This window comes from Callithrix jacchus, chromosome 13, assembly GCF_049354715.1.
Source record: "Callithrix jacchus isolate 240 chromosome 13, calJac240_pri, whole genome shotgun sequence".
Taxonomy (NCBI): Eukaryota; Metazoa; Chordata; class Mammalia; order Primates; family Cebidae; genus Callithrix; species Callithrix jacchus.
In genome coordinates, this window is record NC_133514.1 from 4,448,007 (window position 1) to 4,466,168 (window position 18,162).

The window sequence follows — 18,162 nt, forward strand, 5'->3', positions numbered from 1 at the left end:
CCAGCAATTTGGGAGGCTGAGGCGGTGGATCACCTGAGGTGAGGAGTTCAAAACCAGACTGACCAACATGGCAAAACTTCATCTCTATTAAAAATAGAAAATTAGCTGGGCATGGTGGTGTGCACTATAATCCCAGCTACTCGGGAGGCTGAGGCAGGAGAATTGCTTGAACCCGGGAGATGGAGGTTGCAGTGAGCCAAGATTATGCCACTGCACTCCAGCCTGGGAGACAAGGCGAGACTCTGTCTCACAAAAACAAACAAACAAACAAAAAAATTAGTCGGGCATGGTGGCGGGTGCCTGTAATCCCCCCAGTTTGGGAGGATGAGGTGGGCGGATCACCTGAGGTCAGGAGTTTGAAACCATCCAACCTGACCAACATGGCAAAACCTCATCTCTACTAAAAGTACAAAATTAGCCAGGTGTGGTGGCACATACCTGTAATCTCAGCTACTCGGGAGGCTGAGGCAAGAGAATCGCTTGAACCCGGAAGGCAGCTGTTGCAGTGAGCTGAGATCCTGCCACTGCACTCCACCCTGGGCGACAGCGGGGACCGGGTCTCAGAAAAACAAGCAAAACTGTCCTCTCGCGTGCCCAGGCCAGAAATAGACACTGACCATCCTGAAAACCCAGTCCACGGTGGGGGGGTCACATACTCCACCTGCTCGCACCCGGGGGTCCCCGCCCACGCTCCCGCTCCCGGGTGCTGAGTGACGTTTCTGTGTTTTCCCGCAGACCCGCAGTACTCATGGTCGCCCACGCAGCACTTCAATGAGGAGCGCTACTCCCCGGCGCCCAGGAGCATGAAGGGCCTCTCCGGAAGCCGGACGCAGCCGCCGCTGTGTTCCGGGCACACGTGCGGCCTGGCGCCCCCCGAGGACTGCGAGCACCTGCACCACGCGCCCGAGCGGCCTCCCTACCTGCTGAGCGCCGCGGACAGCTGCCCCGGGGGGCGCCACCGCTGCTCGCCGCGCAGCTCGGTGCACTCGGAGTGCGTCCTGATGCCGGTGGCGCTGGGCGACCACGTGTCCAGCAGCACCTTCCCGCGCATGCACTACAGCTCGCACTACGACGCGCGCGACGACTGCGCCGCACCGCACGTGGGCGCCAAGATCAACCGCATCCCCGCCAACCTGCTGGACCAGTTCGAGAAGCAGCTGCCGCTGCACCGGGACGGCTTCCACACGCTGCAGTACCAGCGCGCGTCCGCGGCGGCCGAGCAGCGCAGCGAGAGCCCGGGGCGCATCCGCCACCTGGTGCACTCGGTGCAGAAGCTCTTCACCAAGTCCCACTCGCTGGAGGGCTCCTCCAAGGGCAACGCCAACGGGGCCAAGGCGGACGGCCGCGCCGACGACCCCCACCACGGCCACCACGCCAAGCATGGCAAGAGGAGCAAGAGCAAGGAGCGCAAGCCCGAGGGCAAGCCGCGGCCCGGCATGAGCAGCTGGTGGAGCTCGGATGACAACCTGGACAGCGACAGCACCTACCGGCCGCCCAGCGTGCTCAACCGGCACCACCTGGGCCCCGCGGCCCACGGCTACCCCGACGCCCTGCAGAGCCCCTTTGGGGACCTCTCACTCAAGACCTCCAAGAGCAACAACGACGTCAAGTGCTCGGCCTGCGAGGGGCTGGCGCTGACGCCGGACGCCAAGTACCTGAAGCGCAGCTCCTGGTCCACGCTGACGGTCAGCCAGGCCAAGGAGGCCTACCGCAAGAGCTCGCTGAACCTGGACAAGCCGCTGCTGCACCAGGACACCAAGCCCGCCCTGAGGCCGTGCCACTACCTCCAGGTAAGCAGACTCCCGCAACGGCAGGTGCTGTGGTCATTATTCCATTTCTAATTGACAGGTGACAACCGCATAACTGTGGGGAGTGCCACGGGATGCTCTGAGCTACAACACACGCCGGGACAGCTCCACTGAGCTACTCACACGCCCATTGCCTTTGGTACACCGTCTGTTGTGGTGGGAACATGTGAAGCCCACTCTGGGTGATTTCCAAGTGTGCAGTACAGGGTTAACTGTAGCTGTCATGCTGGCCACTCGGTCTCTTGAGCCCCTCCTTGCTTGTTGGTGGATGAGACCGACATCTCCCAATTCCTCCCCATCCCTAGTCCCGCCGGTGAACACAGTTCCACTCTCTGCATCCGTGAGTTCAGCTGTTTCAGATACCACCCTTGAGAGCGACCAAGCGGCCTCTGTCTGTGTGCACCAGGCTCATCCGGCTTTCTTTCCACAGTGCCTCCCGGCTCATCCATGTCGTGGAGAATGGCAGGTTTCCTTCTTTCACAGGCTGAGTAGTGTCCCATGTGTGTGTACTGCATCTTCTCTATCCATCATTTGCCGGTAGACTTGAGGGTTGACCACACGCCATGGCCTGCAGGGATGGTGAGATGTCTATGGCAGCTGTCATGCGTGACTCTGGCTCACTCTGGGAGCCTCTGGAGATCCCAATTCCTCCTTGGAACCACCCCTGTAAGCACAGGGGACCATTTTTTAAATGCCTCTAAGGCTGGAGAGTTTAACAGCCACAACAAACATAAACTAGCTGGTGTGCACGTTTTCCGTGTGAAAGCTAACGGTCAGGCGTCATGGAAATGGGCCTGTGACATTCGGGAGTTCACGCCCTGCACCTGACCACAGCCTCTATAAGCTGGAAAAGGCCTCTGTGTCTCTGGGGTGTGGATTTAGTGAATTTACCAAAGGCAAAAACAAATTAAAGAAGGTAGATTCCTAGAGCTAGCATATTGCAGAATTCTCTATTTCATGTGGATTTCCTCTGCCTTTGAATGGAGCCATCCCCGAGTTTACTGGGGAAGCCCTCTGGGAGGCACACGCTGCTGCTGAGGATGCCGCTGAGTGACTTCTGTCGGCCGATAGCGCTGTTAACAAAACGTATATGCACGTACTTGGCATGCATGTCCCAAATCCCAGATCACTCCTGCTTGCCTAGTGCAGTGACTGTGGGCCGCGCATCGGGTTAGAGTCGTCTTCCAGGAGAAATGGGCCATTGGTGGCTGAGCTGACAGCAAGTCAACTAATGGGGCAGAGCAAACAAGCGCCATGAGTTTTCTGGGAGCCGTAGTGGCAAATGCTTCCACTGGCACCATTGCCGTCGGCTCCAGCACCCACGTCTCAGCAGCTCTGATTTGAAAGGAAAGGCAGATTTACTCAGAGACAAAATGGCAGTTGCATAAAATGTTATTTTATAGCAATGGAAGAGGCTGATATTTTCTTTCCCATTGGTAAACCCTAATCATATCCCAGTGTCACAGTTGTGTCTGCTTGTTTAGAGAAGCAGCGTATTTAGGATCAGGGGTCACTCTGCCCTGTCTCCTCGTTGTCACAGACACACGGCTCTCTTGTTTTTGTCTCTGCCTGGGTGGATAGCCAGTGTTTCCTGACCGAGCACTGCAGGACCTTCAGGATGCTGTCACAGCCTCCAGGTTTTGCCCCAGGGTCCCTGCCTCCAACCCCTCCACTCTCCCCCCACCCCTCCAGCTGTGCCTTCTCCACAGGCTCTGTGCCCCTCGGACTTGCCTTCTCCCAGGAGCTTCTCCCACACACCTCCCCCCTGGAATACGCTACTCTCTGCCTCCAACAGCGACTCCATGGTCTAGGTGTGGGGAATATCAGTCATCCACAAGGGCGAGCTGACACAGAATGAACCTGCTCACCACAGCCCTTTCAAAAGCCATCACTCCAAGACTCATCTCATCCATCTGCACTGACGCCGCCTTCCCCACCAGGCTCCACCGGAACGAATCCCATATGACATACAGATGCAACTGTCAATATGCCCGTGCTGATCTCCCAAAGATCCACACTGATCGATGAGGACGCTTTCTTTGGAAACATAACCAGCTGTGTTATCAGACAATGAAAACAGTAGCTCCTCATATTTCCGAATATCAGCCTGGTCAGGGTCACATTTCCCTGAGGGTCACTGTCAGCCTGGTCAGGGTCACATTTCCCTGAGGGTCACTGTCAGCCTGGTCAGGGTCACATTTCCCTGAGGGTCACTGTCAGCCTGGTCAGGGTCACATTTCCCTGAGGGTCACTGTCTCTTTTTGGCCTTTATTTAAATCAGGATCCAGAGAAGAGGCCATGTGGCAGCTGATTGGTCTGATTGCCTGCCAGAGCTCCACGCCACGGTGGGTGTTGTTTCAGACCCTCCGGCCCTGTTATTCTCCAGGTCCACAGCTGGCCACCCACCCCTGGACTTCCCTGCCCCGAGGCCTCTCCCCGTACGTATATGAGACATGAGACATTCCTCAGTCATGTTTCCTGGCAAGCCTGTAGGAGCCTTGAGAGCAGAGGCCAGGTCAGACCTCCCCTTTTCCCTTTTCCAGGGTCCCCCCACAACTCTGCCAAACGTTGGAGAGCCAGCAGGGTGGGGAGCACTGTGGGTCAGGCCGAGCTGTTGTCCCAGCAAAACACATTTTCCAGACTTCAAAACGTGATGTCTTTTTATAGTAACATGTAAACAATGACAGCCTGTGATGCGACCCTGGGAAGAAAAGGTGTGATTCCGTGGGACACAACATGGAGGTGAAATCCCCCTGGGATCCAGTGGTGTGGCCACAGGACGGAGACAGGAAAGGGAGGAGAAAGGGGCCACCAGACATGACACCTACCAGGAGACGAGAAGAGAGGGGAAAGGGCCCGCCAGACCTTGAACCCAGCAGGAGACGGGAAAGGGAGGAGAAAAGGGCCATCAAGCCCCACAACCACCGGGGCTTCCTGCCTGGAAATGGCTCGTCTGCTTCTTTGTGGGGGATGCTGGCCCTGAGTGGTTCTCCTTGAGCACAATACCTGTGGCCACCAGGCTTCTCGTGTCCACTCAGATGACACATCCTCGGACGCTTAACCCAGAGCATCATCGCACCAACGCTGGGAAGTACTGCCTAGAGGATGGGAGGGTGTCCCCAGGGAACAGTCCCGGCTTTCACGGGTGCTCTGGTTTACAAGGGCGCTTTCCTACAGTAGCAGGCTCCCCCCATTGCCACATCCACCTCCCAGTGAAACCACCTTTCGGGGACGCCGCTCCGTGACTTCTCTCCCCTCCTCACTGTCCCCAAGTGGTCACCGCGGGACCCCTTGAGGGAAGATCTGTGAAGGGGAAAGCAGAGTGGCCTGCACACCTCCTTGGGCTGCTTTTGTCCCAGGACTCAGCTGGATAGACGTCTAGCGTTTACAAAGATGCCTGCGTGGGGCCGTCCCTTTCTGGTGGAAACTGCAGCTTTCTGGGTCTTCACAAACCCAGATTCCATTTCACAGCCCGGAAATAGGGATATTAAAGGAAGTTGTCTGTGGGTCCTGGTATGGGTGAGATTTGAAAGAATAAGAAGAAGGAAAGAAGTGTTTATCAGTTGTATCCCTGCAAGCTAGGAAGACTTGCAGCTGGCGGTCAGGAGACTTTCTGTCTTCCCCCTTGGTACAGAGCATGTGCTTGACATTAGAGGAAGAGTTTTTCCTGTTTTTAAGCAGGGAGGGGAGGGGTCCCTGCTGCCTCCCACAGAAGACCCAGTCAGTGTCTCCAGCCCTCAGCCCCGCCTCCTTCCCTCCTGTGGTCGGGGCCTTGGCTAGGTGGCCTCCCAGCCCCCGCCCCCTCCTGTGCTCCTGGTTTTCTCTCCTTCCGGTGTCCTCCCGCCTGGCATGGCCTAGCCACAGCCCTGGCCCTCCTGGAAGGAGCCTCGGATCCTCTTTTTTTTTTTGAGACGGAGTTTCGCTCTTGTTACCCAGGCTGGAGTGCAATGGCGCGATCTCGGCTCACTGCAACCTCTGCCTCCTGAGTTCAGGCAATTCTCCTGCCTCAGCCTCCTGAGTAGCTGGGATTACAGGCACGTGCCACCACACCCAGCTAATTTTTGTATTTTTAGTAGAGACGGAGTTTCACCATGTTGACCAGGATGGTCTCCATCCCTCGACCTCGTGATCCACCCGCCCCGGCCTCCCAAAGTGCTGGGATTACAGGCGTGAGCCTCCGCACCCGGCCTCCATTTTATTTAGTGTGTCCGGCTGTGTTCACAGCAGCTAGTTAGGCCTCGGCTTTGACGTGTCAGGCTTTTTACACGTTCACGTCTCAGAAGCAAACAGCAGGAAAGAACACAGAAGGGAGGGGTGGAACGAACGCGTGGAGCCGTGAACATTCCCTGCCAGCGTGAGAAGTGTTTGAGACCCTCTCCCTGCTGCGCCCTCTGCAGCGGGTTCCAGGGCCGAGTGCTGCCCCCTTCCCTGCAGCCGTTCCTCTTAAGGACGTGGCTCTGTTTTGTAGTTTGTGCAGATTCCTGCCTTTCAGGTTCAGCTATTACATTTGTGAAGTTTCCAGTGAGTACAAAAACACGCCTTAAAGTCCCATCTCTCAGGTCAACAGGTCGTCCTTGTGGTGTAGTCTAGGAAAATCATCCGACTTTTACAAAATGGAGCCAGACTCCCATTTCTTGTCTCTACAATAAGCATTCAAAAGGCTTGTCACAGGGCCAGGAGCGGTGGCTCATGCCTGTAATCCCAGCACTTTGGGTGGCCGAGGCAGGCAGATCACCTGAGGTCAAGAGTTCGAGACCAACCAGACCAAAGTGGTGAAACCCATCTCTACTAAAAACACAAAAATGTGCCGGGTGTGGTGACAGGTGCCTGTAGTCCCAGCTACTCTGGAGGCAGAGGCCTGGGAGTTGCTTGAACCTGGGAGGTGGACATTGCAGTGAGTCAAGATCGCACCACTGCACTCCAGCCTGGGCAACAGAGTGAGACTCCGACTCAAAAAAATATATATAAATAAACAAATGGCTTGTCATGGCACGTTTGCCATTTATTGCCGGCCCTTTGCTTCTTTCCACCTGGTCTGGAGTAGAACCTGAGTCCCATCAGAGGTCGGGTGTGGTGGCCTGGGACAGCCCGGGCCACCTGTGTCCCTCCTGCCGCAGGGCCACCTCCACGTGCGGGCTGACCCCTCCTGCTTATTTCTTCACGCCCTCAGCTCGGCCTCCACCTTGACCTTTATGGAGGGCCCCTCTGCTCACCATCTGTCTCCGGGCCCAGGGCCTGTCTTTGTCCCGCTCTGCCTCTGTATCTAGGAGCATCCAACACACTCAGTAACGATCAGCGAGGGGCACCTGTGTCCCGCAGCGTTCAGAAGACACGGGCTCCAGCAGAAGGGTCTTTCCGGGCATCGAGGTGTCCCATGGTCCAGCATGTGGCGAGCAGGATGGACCCACGTGCCCCGGTCCTGCCACCCTCACAGTATCCCCACCCCCTCAGGAGGGCTGGAGCTGTGGCTTATGGGGTGCTGTCGACTCCAGGAAACCAATGGTTCTGAAAGCTTCTCAGAAAACTTCTCTGCATTTGTAGTTTTCCGGCAAGAGTGAGAGAGGAGATGGTTGTGGTTGGCTCCCGTCCTTGTGCGAGTGCTCTGCAGAGCGGAGGAACCGGACTGGCCGGCCTTGCTCCGCCTAATGCACGTTTGCAATCTGAAAGGCAGGCTTTTGTTTGAAGTGGCTCCTGGAATAGATCTTGGGCTGTGAATGCATAGGAAGGTTGGGGTGTGACCAAGCCTCACTTCCTACCCTGCAGTGGAACAGCAAGTCCAGGAAGAGCTTCTCATCCCCTTTTAGGCCGCGCTGGACACAGACGCACAGCCCTGCATCCCTGCCCCAGCCCCTTGAGCTCCTGGTCTGAATCCATCCTGCACTGATACCTGCCCACCAGCTGCCCCATCTTTCCACTGTGAGTCCTAAAACGTCTGCTTTAGACCAAGCGGTGGTCTCTGCTTCCAGCAGCAGGAGCCACTGTGTGCCCGCCTCCCATGCTCTGTGCTCTGCGTCCTGTGGGCCGGGCTGCCTCGTTTCCTGACAACAAGCCTGTGTTGTGAGGGGCTCCTCCCCAGCTGCCCTCCCTCTGGGCCCTCTCTCCCCCTACTGGCCTCTGCTGCCGTGCAATCGGCCTTGAGAAATGTCACACAGGGCTTGGCTGGATGTCACTGGATCTTGCTGGCACTTGCCAAGCCATCTGCAGGAGTGCGGGAGCTGTGCCTGTGCCTTTAGCCTCTAGGGTAACCTGAGGCCACTCACTGTCTCCCCAGCTGCACTCCTCCCACCGATTCCCGCTGACCCCCGTTGTCCTGGGACTTGGCCTGTCATCGCTGGGAACAGCTTGGTGCCAGGCGGGCAGGGAGATCGCTGTGCTGTGCCACGTTTCAGTGACGTCATCTCAGGACCCGCCACGCTCGTCCCGTGACAGACATGCTGGCAGTGTTTGTGGAAGCACTGATAGATGTTGCTGAAGGATGTCTGGTTTCCTTATCGGCCGGCCTTGTGTCCGATACCTCTCTCTGCCTCACTGATCCCGCATTCCTCAGTCTGTGGCGAGATTCAAGATAGTGCTCCGAAAAGCACGTTGGAATCACAACTCATGTGGACATGGAACACTGGGTGGGGATGTGCACTGTTTTATCCAAGTGTACCAGGCTAGAATGACATAGCCTATGTGTGGCGTCCAGCCATCCTTGGTCCCAGAGGGGCGAGTGTGGTATCCACACATCCTTGGCCCCGGAGGGGCCGGTGTGGCGTCCAGGCATCCTTGGTCCTGGAGGGGCCGGTGTGGCGTCCAGGCATCCTTGGTCCTGGAGGGGCGGGTGTGACATTCATGCATCCTGGGGACTCCCGAGTGAGTGGGTCATGCTGGGTATGCAGCCCCTCCATTGGTGGCCTCCTGGTATCTGTGAGCTCATTAGGGTACCGTGGCTTCATTAGGTTGAGAGGGGCTGGGCAGGGCTGAGGGGCCCAGTACATATGTGGAATCGCAGGCAGGTTCGATGGGGGTTTTGTAGATGCAGCTGTGCTGTGGCCAACAGATTTGGAGACAGCCATAGGAAAGACAGTTCAAAACTCACAGTCCCAGAGGAGGGTCAGGCCATGCCCCAGACCCCGGGGACACACCTATGGGTCAGGAGTCCAGGACGGAGGGAAGCATGGGCAGCAGCCTTGCCTCGGTGTCCCAGAAGGAGAGGTGAGACAGGGCAGGCAGCTTCAGGACCCACCAGGCAAGGTCGGTTCAGCGGCTCCAGGCAGAATACTCTTTCCAAAGTCAGTTTGGGTGAGGTGGAGAGGTGGGGAGCACACAGGGGCTGGGGTGGGCTCTGGGGGTTGCTTTGCATGCAAAAAGCATGATCACGGGGACTGGTCAGCCCTGGGTAAGGCCACTTCCCCATTCAGGGCCAACCAGGCCCAGACATCAGACCCTTGGGACACGGCACTAATGGCAGGTTTATGCCCAAGGAGCACTGGGGTGTCCATGTGGAGGAAGAAGGGCAGCTCACAAGGAGACACTGAGGCACACTGAGGCACACTGAGGGACACTGAGGCACAGGACACTGAGTGGGAGGAAGAACCGGAGCTCAGGTGGCGAGCAGCTCAGCTTGCAAGGAGGCGTCTGAGCTCACATAGGGTGTGGTCTGCACTCCCTTCCCCATCAGCACGTCGTCTCAGGCCCCCATGAAGGCAAAGCTGTGTGACCTCGGCACACTCACGTGGGGTGCATGGGGCCTTCACAGCTGCCTCGCTCGCTGGCTTTGACTCCCTGGCCACTTCCAGGCCCCTGAGCACCTGCAGCCACTGCTGAGGCTCTGCCGGGAACGTGGTCAGACGGCGTGGACCTGGCCTGCAGGCGGCTCCACTCCTGCTCCAGCGCCACTGCTGAGGCTCTGCCGGGAACGTGGTCAGGCAGCGTGGACCTGGCCTGCAGGCGGCTCCACTCCTCCAGCACCATCGCTGAGGCTCTGCCGGGAACGTGGTCAGGCGGCGTGGACCTGGCCGGCGGTGGCAGCCCCCCTGCTCCAGCAGCCACTGCCCTGGGGTGAGCTGCAGTCACTCTTTCCAGTTCACAGAGTTTTATAAAAGGAGAAAGGAAGAAAGAGAGAAACAAAGAGGCCAGTAGAGAAAGAGATAGGCATGCAGAGAGAGATGGGGTCAGGGAGAGGCGGAAGAGCAAGAGGAAGAAGCTTTAGACAAGAACCTCGACTGAAATTGAGTAACCCGTGATGCGTGCTCAGCCGGACACAGAGACCAGTCACTCCGGCCTGTCTTCTGTGGATATTAGAGCCGGGCTTCTGTGCTGCAGCTGAGAGCACAGCGCTGATAGACCTCCGAGGCTGGCCCTCCTGTCGGGCTCTCCACACACTGCTGCTGTTCCCTGAAGTCTATGAAGGAACCGTTGGGATGGTTGAGGACCCCACCATCTCCTTCCCAAACCCTCCTGGCCCCCACCCACCCCAACCATCCTACGGCACCGGGAAGGCACCCCTCCCTGCACGGGGCAGCTGAGCCCACAGACACTCTGTCTTTGCTGCCTGCCCACGCTCCTCACTGCCTGCCCACACCCCTCACCGCCCACCTTGTAGGCACCCTGGCCCAGCTGAGGAGACCTTTGTATAGGAAGCCTGAGATCCCAGGAGATTTGCCTCAAAACCTCACCAATGTGCTCTCCAGGCTCCCAGCGTTGATGACAAACTCATGCAATTCCTGTCCTTGCAGCCGCTCTTGAACTCATCACACTGAGAGTCCCATTCATAACAAACACCTCATGATGTCTCCCTGACTGTCCTAACATGACACTTGTTTATAACCTCCCTACATATGCACTATTTTGAAACAACACGTATAAAGCAACTTTCAATGAAAAGTAGGTTTATGTAACTGTACTGGGCCACAGCAACAGACGTGCACAGAAAAAGTGTTCGGTGCCTGCTTCTGGGGACCGTGACCATGGCTGGAAAGCTTCAGATCAGACCCACGGGCATCGCAGCAACTGTGCCAGGACCACCAACACGCTGCCAACCCTGATGGCATTTTTGGAAATGGCAAAAAATGATTGGAGAATTGCCAAACAAAAAAGTTCCATCTTCCCTGGATTTACCTGGGAAATCCTTCCTGAATAAACTCGTCTTTCACTTAAAAAGAAGGCTTGGTTTCACATACAAACCTTTGTTAAGTTCAAGGCCGGGTGATTATGGAGTGGAGAGGAAGACAGGCTTTGGGAGGCACACGGGATATGAGCTGGGTCATCCTCGGGTGGGACTGCTCTGTGGTTTCCTGAAAACTAGCATTGCTGGGCTGCCTGGATGCTGGTAATGCTCCCCTGACTGCGTGAGTGTGGGAGCTGCTCCAGATGGTTTCCCAGGGTGGCTCCAGAGGGCACCCCTTTTAGATCCATCATTTACATGAAAATCTGAGACACGAGAGCCCAGCCGACTAACTGCCATTTCTAACTCCAGGGCTGGTATGCTTGGTGTGCATTTAACACATATGTGCACGCATACACACACATATGCACACATACATACACAAATGCATACCTGCACATGCACAACACACACATTACACATACATATGCATGCGTGCACACACAAATGCATGCACATACATGCATACACATACATGGGAACATACATGCAGGCACATACATAGTCATGCATGCACACACATATGCACACATACATACACAAATGCATACCTGCACATGCACAACACACACATTACACATACATATGCATGTGTGCACACACAAATGCATGCACTTACATGGGAACACATACATGCAGGCACATACACACATAGTCATGCACACCCATATGCGTGCACGCATATATACACATATATGCACATTACCCATACACACATACAAATGCACACACACAAGGCTTGAAAGAATGCAGAGGCATTTTTCTGCAGGAATGCACAGCAACAGATAATGTTCTTCCTCAGTTCCAATGCCTGAAAGAGAAGGTGATTATAGAATCTTGGCCCCTTTCACCTGGGTTTGCAGCTTGGAACAAAGAAAAGCTATTTCAGTTTGTGCAGTGTCGAACTACCCCTAAAGCAAGTGACAGGAGATGTCAAAATGTACGCTGATGTCACCCTCATGAAAACGCCCTTCTGTGAGGAATTATGAACACTGCCCATCGCTAAGTGCAAGGAGGTAATTAGGGTAATTGATTGCTGTTAAACCGCAAACTGGATTTGCAGAGGCTGGTAGCCGTCGTTAAAAGACATCTATTCCCTCGTTCACTGAAGGCTGTAAAGCCACGTGCATTTCCGAGTGTGCACTTGACCACCCTGCGCTGCGGGCCGCCGGGTTCGAACACTGACGTGACGGAGGGAGATTTGTTTGCTGAGGCGCGCCGGCGTGTTAGTATTGCTCTTCTGCTCTTCTGATAGTCTCCAGACATATGCTTGAGAATGGGGATTTGGTAACTGAATTCATGCTTTGAAATTGACTCTGGTTGACATTCTTTCCGTATTGAAATTTCTTCTGTCAAAGACTGCGAACTTGGCTTCTGAAACCAGAAACAGAAACATACAAGCTGGGCTCATTTGTTAGTTAATTTTCAGGCTGCCGAAAAATCTTTACTTTGTTTTTTATGGAAACATGTTTTTAATTCACACAAAAAGTTCCATCTGCCGCCGGCCAGCCTCAGCCTCCCTTCCCAAACCCAGCTCTTCACACGCTCTGGGGACAGTGACAGCGTGAGCGTCCCTGTGACCCGGAGCTGGGTGGCCAGGCCTTCCTCTGCCCCATTGCCTCTGCCTGTACCTTCTGCTGGTCCAACTCAGACGAACGGGAAGCAGACCTCACCCAGGACCTTCCCTGATCCCGGCCCCCCGTGTCGGCAGACAGCGACCTTCAGCCCGTGTCCCCTTCAGGCCACCTTCTCCACCCTGAAGATGCTGTCACTCATTTCATTTCATGTCCATCTCCTCTACTGAGTTGTAACCTTACGGAGGACTTCGGCTTGTCTGAAATTAAAAATAAGGGTGTTTATTACAAAAGTCATATAGGGTTCATGTAGACAATTTGGAAAGTATAAAGAAAAATCGTTGAAAAGCCGTCATCTCCTGGCGGTGGCCCCCGTTTCACATCTTCTGGCCATTTCTGCTTGTAGCACAGTTACATCTCTAAAAAGCCTCAGAACGTCAGGTGGACACGGTGCTGTAAAAATTGCTTCTCCCCGTCATGAATGTGTTTCCGCAGCTAAACACATACTCTGCAATGGGATTTTGGGTAGGGGGGTGGGTCCATCCTGTGGTTGCAATAGGAATGCTAAGCCATCCCCTGTGATGGGGCATTGTCATCATTTCTCCTAATGAAGAACTCCCCAGTCCCTGGCCCTGGGTGGCACCGTCTTGGGGAACCTTCATGGAAAGAAAGTTGCCCAGTCTCAGGACATGACCAGTCCGAAGGCCTCCAGGAATCTCCGGAAAGACTGGACGCGCCACTGCCCACCACCTGGCCTGAAGACACAAAGATAAGATTGTCAAATGCCCGAAGACGGGAATTCTTGATTCTTTGTTAGTCACTTTGTTCAGTGCTCAAAGTCACTTTGTTCCTCACTGTCAGGAAATGTGAAACCAAAATTCACGTGGACAAAATTTGACAAAACATGGGCAAATTTATGCCTGTTTTCTTAATGGCTGATTTCTTGCTGAGAGAATCTACTATGGCTGAGGCCTCAGGCCTCTCTCTTACCCCACCCGCAGCTTCTGCAGCTCTGCAGTGGCCTCTGTGGGAATTTTACCTTGACCAGGTCACTGATACCTGATATGGTTTGTGTCCCCACCGGAATTTCATCTTGAATTGCAGCTCCCATAATCCCCACGTCATGAGAGAGCTCCAGTGGGCGGTGATTGAATCATGCGGGCGGGTCTTTCCCATGCTGTTTTCACGATAGTGAAGAAGTCTCATGAGATCTGGTGGTTTTATAAAGGGCGGTTCTCCTGTACATGCTATCTTGCCTGCCGCCATGGAAGACATGGCTTTGCTCCTCATTCACCTCTGCCATGATTAGGAGGCCTCCCAGCCATGTGGAACTGTGGGTCCATTAAACCTCCTTCCTTTATAAATTACCCAGTCTTGGGTATGCCTTTATTAGCAGCATGAGAACAGATGAATACAAGACCCCCAGTGCCCTCTCCACATGGTCTGTATGCCTCTGTGAGCCCCTGCACACCTGAGCACAAGGCACCAGGTCATGAAGGCTTTAGAAGAACCCAACTGGAGAGGACTGCAAACACCTGTCCAGCTCACAGTTGCAGGTTGGGATCCTCTTCCTCAGATTCTTGGCCTTTTGGAGTCAGGATGGAAGGAGAACCTAGAACTTTCCATTCTGTCCAATCCTCTCTTCCTTACACTGTGAGTGCTGCTGGGGTGTTTCTGTGAGATGCCGTGTGTTGGGGCTGCCTTTGGGGTGCCACAGCTGTGATCCACCTGCACCTTTACCCACAAGGGCCTGTGGGGCTAGGTGGTGTTCAGACGTCTGTGCCTTGCTGCTGCAGGACTGGGTGGCGTTCGGATCTCTGTACCTCTGTGCTGTGGGACTGTGTGCTGTTGGGGTATCTGCACCTCTCTGCTGTGGGACTGTGTGGTGTTGGGGTGTCTGAGCCTCTCTGCTGTGGGACTGTGTGGTGTTGGGGTGTCTGAGCCTCTCTGCTGTGGGACTGTGTGGTGTTGGGGTGTCTGCGCCTCTATGCCATGGGACTGTATAATGTTGGGGTGTCTGCACCCCTCTGCTTTGGGACTGTGTGGTGTTGGGGTGTCTTTGCCTCTCTGCTGTGGGACCATGTGGTGTTGGGGTGTCTGAGCCTTGCTGCTGCGGGACTGTGTGGTGTTGGGGTGACTTTGCCTCTGCTGTGGGACCATGTGGTATTGGGGTGTCTGAGCCTTGCTGCTGTGGGACTGTGTGGTGTTGGGGTGTCTGCACTTCTCTGCTGTGGGACTCTGTGGTGTTGGGGTGTCTTTGCCTCTCTGCCATGGGACTGTATGATGTTGGGGTGTCTGCACCCCTCTGCTGTGGGACCGTGTGGTGTTGGGTGTCTGAGCTTCTCTGCTGTGGGACTGTGTGGTGTTGGGGTGTCTTTGCCTCTCTGCCATGGGACTGTATAATATTGGGGTGTCTGAGCCTCTCTGCTGTGGGACCGTGTGGTGTTGGGATGTCTGAGCCTTGCTGCTGTGGGACTGTGTGGTGATGGGGTGTCTTTGTCTCTCTGCCATGGGACTGTATGATATTGGGGTGTCTGAGCCTCTCTGCTGTGGGACCGTGTGGTGTTGGGATGTCTGAGCCTTGCTGCTGAGGGACTGTGTGGTGTTGGGGTGTCTGCGCTTCTCTGCTGTGGGACTGTGTGGTGTTGGCATGTCTGAGCCTTGCTGCTTCAGGGCTGGGTGGTATTTGGGACCCCTTTTACCACATGGGGTCCATGGTGAGGAGAGCTCCTGCTCGTCAGGATGTGTGAGCGACAGAAACGAGCATGGCTTTCCCTCCCCCTTGGCTCCTGTCCTGGCTGCAGCGTGGAAGATGGTGGATCTGCCAGAGCGCTGGAGTTGCATGCCGTTTAGGAATGAATGCGGGGGGTCTTCGGCCACAAGGCCGCCTTTATCAGCAGCCACGTGGTCCCTGCCGCCAGCCCTATCAGTTGGCTCCCAGCCAATACAGACACTGGAAAGATCAGGTTCCTTTTATGATGCTATAAAGAATATACCTCAGTATCTAAATATTTTACAGTGGGAGAGAAAATACCCCATCTGAAGACTTTTTAAATATGGAAGTTTTTTATTTTCTTTCTCTGTAAACAGCATTTGGGGAGATTCTCTTCTCCAGCGTGAAGCGCATTCTGCGCTAGCTCCGTCCTTGACTACAGACTGTGGGTAATGATATCGTTGCTATGGAATACGTTGGCATTCTCTGCACTCAGCGATTGCATGCTGTGTTCCTTTGCCTTTGTCATCGTGAATTTTTCCTATGGAGTCCACTTTATCCAGAGCCTCTGGGGAGCTGTTCAAAGCTAATGAACCACGGGAAAAGAACCCATGTCCTGAGCTGCACGGAGCAGCTCCCATGGTACAAACCATTGTGTTCAGGTTCTGTGACTCTGTTCATTGCAGAGCTGGGCTTCCAGTTTCACAGATGGTGATGGAAGCAGAATACTGGCCCGCATTGTCGTCTTCATGGTTTACCCTCCCCTCAGAGAGACACTAAACACACACACACAGCAGGCAGCCTGTGGGACGGTTGTGGGTGACACATAAAATGCATGCGTGTTCAGTTCTGGACCAGTCAGATACACAGCACAGAGGGTGCTCAGCCCCATGCGAGGCAGGTATTAAATATGCTCTGAACATCGCAGATATGTATATGCACCGGTGCCCGACTGTGTACCAGGCAGGTGTGTGATGTGTACATGCTCAGCTCCGAACCACGTGGACATATTGTATGTATGTTCTCAGCTCTGTACGAGGCAGATATATAGCATGTGAATTGGCTCAGTTCTGTGCCAGGAGCTACATAACACGCACAGTTGCTCAGGTCTGCACCAGGCAGACATATGACATGCATGGGTGCTGAGCTCTGTACAGCACAGACATACAACATGCACGAGTGCTGGGCTCTGCACCGCAGATATACACCATGCACGAGTGCTGGGCTCTGCATGGGCAGATATACAACGTGCACGAGTGCTGGGCTCTGCGCCGGGCAGATATACACCGTGCACGAGTGCTGGGCTCTGCGCCGGGCAGATATACACCGTGCACGAGTGCTGGGCTCTGCAATGGGCAGATATACACCGTGCACGAGTGCTGGGCTCTGCACCGGGCAGATATACACCGTGCACGAGTGCTGGGCTCTGCACCGGGCAGATATACACTGTGCACGAGTGCTGGGCTCTGCAACGGGCAGATATACACCGTGCACGAGTGCTGGGCTCTGCACCGGGCAGATATACACCGTGCACGAGTGCTGGGCTCTGCACCGGGCAGATATACACCGTGCACGAGTGCTGGGCTCTGCAACAGGCAGATATACACCATGCACGAGTGCTGGGCTCTGCACCGGGCAGATATACGACGTGCATGAGTGCTGGGCTCTGCACCGGGAAGATATATAACATGCACGGGTCCTGAGGCATGTGCACCAGGCAGATATATATTATGAACGGGTGCTGAGTTCCACACCAGGCAGGTCTATACCATTCACGGGTGCTCAGCTGTATGTCAGGTAGCATGTGACATGGCTGCTCAGATCCTTTTCCAACTACGAGCACTGAGAACTTGCATGTGTGGCATAACTCGGCTTCTAGAGTTAAAACCGCACTGTTTCTGTCCTTGGAGTTAAGGTGTAGATGGACACTGAGACAGGCGCTTTCTCCCTTGTTTTCCTATTTGTCTTCCTTTCCTTCTTCTCTGTTCAGTTTCTCAAGCTTCAATTTCCTCTTACACCAGAGGGAAATGAAACTCAGTTGTAGCCAGTGGCTTGTCCCAGCCGCTGAGACTGCAGGTGTCCTTCCTTCTCTCACTTTTCCCACATGTTCTCACTTCAGCCACAATGTTCCCCTGCCACTTTATAATGAAGAAAAACCAAGAATGTCATCTCACATCCTTTCAGGGTGTGCATTGTCGTGCATCTGACTTTAAATGATAAATACTGTAGAGATCTATGTCTTTATGGAATTGCAGAGGATTTGTTTCCGAAAGGAAGCTGGTGCCACTGTTCTCCATGAGGAAGTTGACGCATGTCCATGTCTGTCTGCTCCTAGGTGCCTCAGGATGAGTGGGGAGGGTACCCCACCGGTGGCAAAGCGGAGGAGATTCCCTGCAGGAGAATGAGAAGTGGGAGCTACATTAAAGCCATGGGGGACGAGGAGAGCGGAGAGTCAGACTCCAGCCCCAAGACGTCACCGAAGTCGGCGATCCGACCGGAGCCGCTGCTGAAGTCCATCGGGCAGAGACCACTCGGAGAGCACCAGACGTAAGTGAGGCCAGCGCCTTCCCGATCCGGGCATTGCCCGTCTCCGAGCTCCCTTCTGTGAGCTAGTGCCACCCATGCAAACTGCATTCCCGACCCCACGGCCACCAGTTTGCAAGTTTGTTTTTTTAGAACCACCAGAGCTTCGGTCACTTATTAATTATATGGTAATTACTGAAGTCTGGCTGGGCGGCTTCCACTCTGAGCCATTGTACCTTTCTGATCATTCGAATTACTCCCAGGACAAGCCTGTGTCTCCATCTGCGTGGATGTGTGCGCGTGGCTGTGTGTTTGAAGGTCTTTGTGGGTAAACATCGCTAACGGGAGTTTCGTTGTTGACTATAACTTTATAACTGCATTTCTACGCAACACATG

At 54.7% G+C, this 18,162-nt stretch overlaps 1 protein-coding gene across 6 annotated transcripts in view; it reads left to right on the plus strand.

Moving 5' to 3' along the window:
- The window catches only part of DLGAP2 (DLG associated protein 2), a 923,452-nt gene that overhangs the window by 780,581 nt on the left and 124,709 nt on the right, over positions 1–18,162 (plus strand). For all 6 annotated transcript variants that reach the window (XM_054243655.2, XM_054243654.2, XM_054243652.2 and 3 more), the window contains 2 exons: positions 736–1,790; positions 17,579–17,790. In XM_054243655.2, coding sequence (XP_054099630.1) covers positions 736–1,790; positions 17,579–17,790 — 1,267 coding nt within the window. The remainder of the gene's footprint in view (positions 1–735; positions 1,791–17,578; positions 17,791–18,162) is intronic.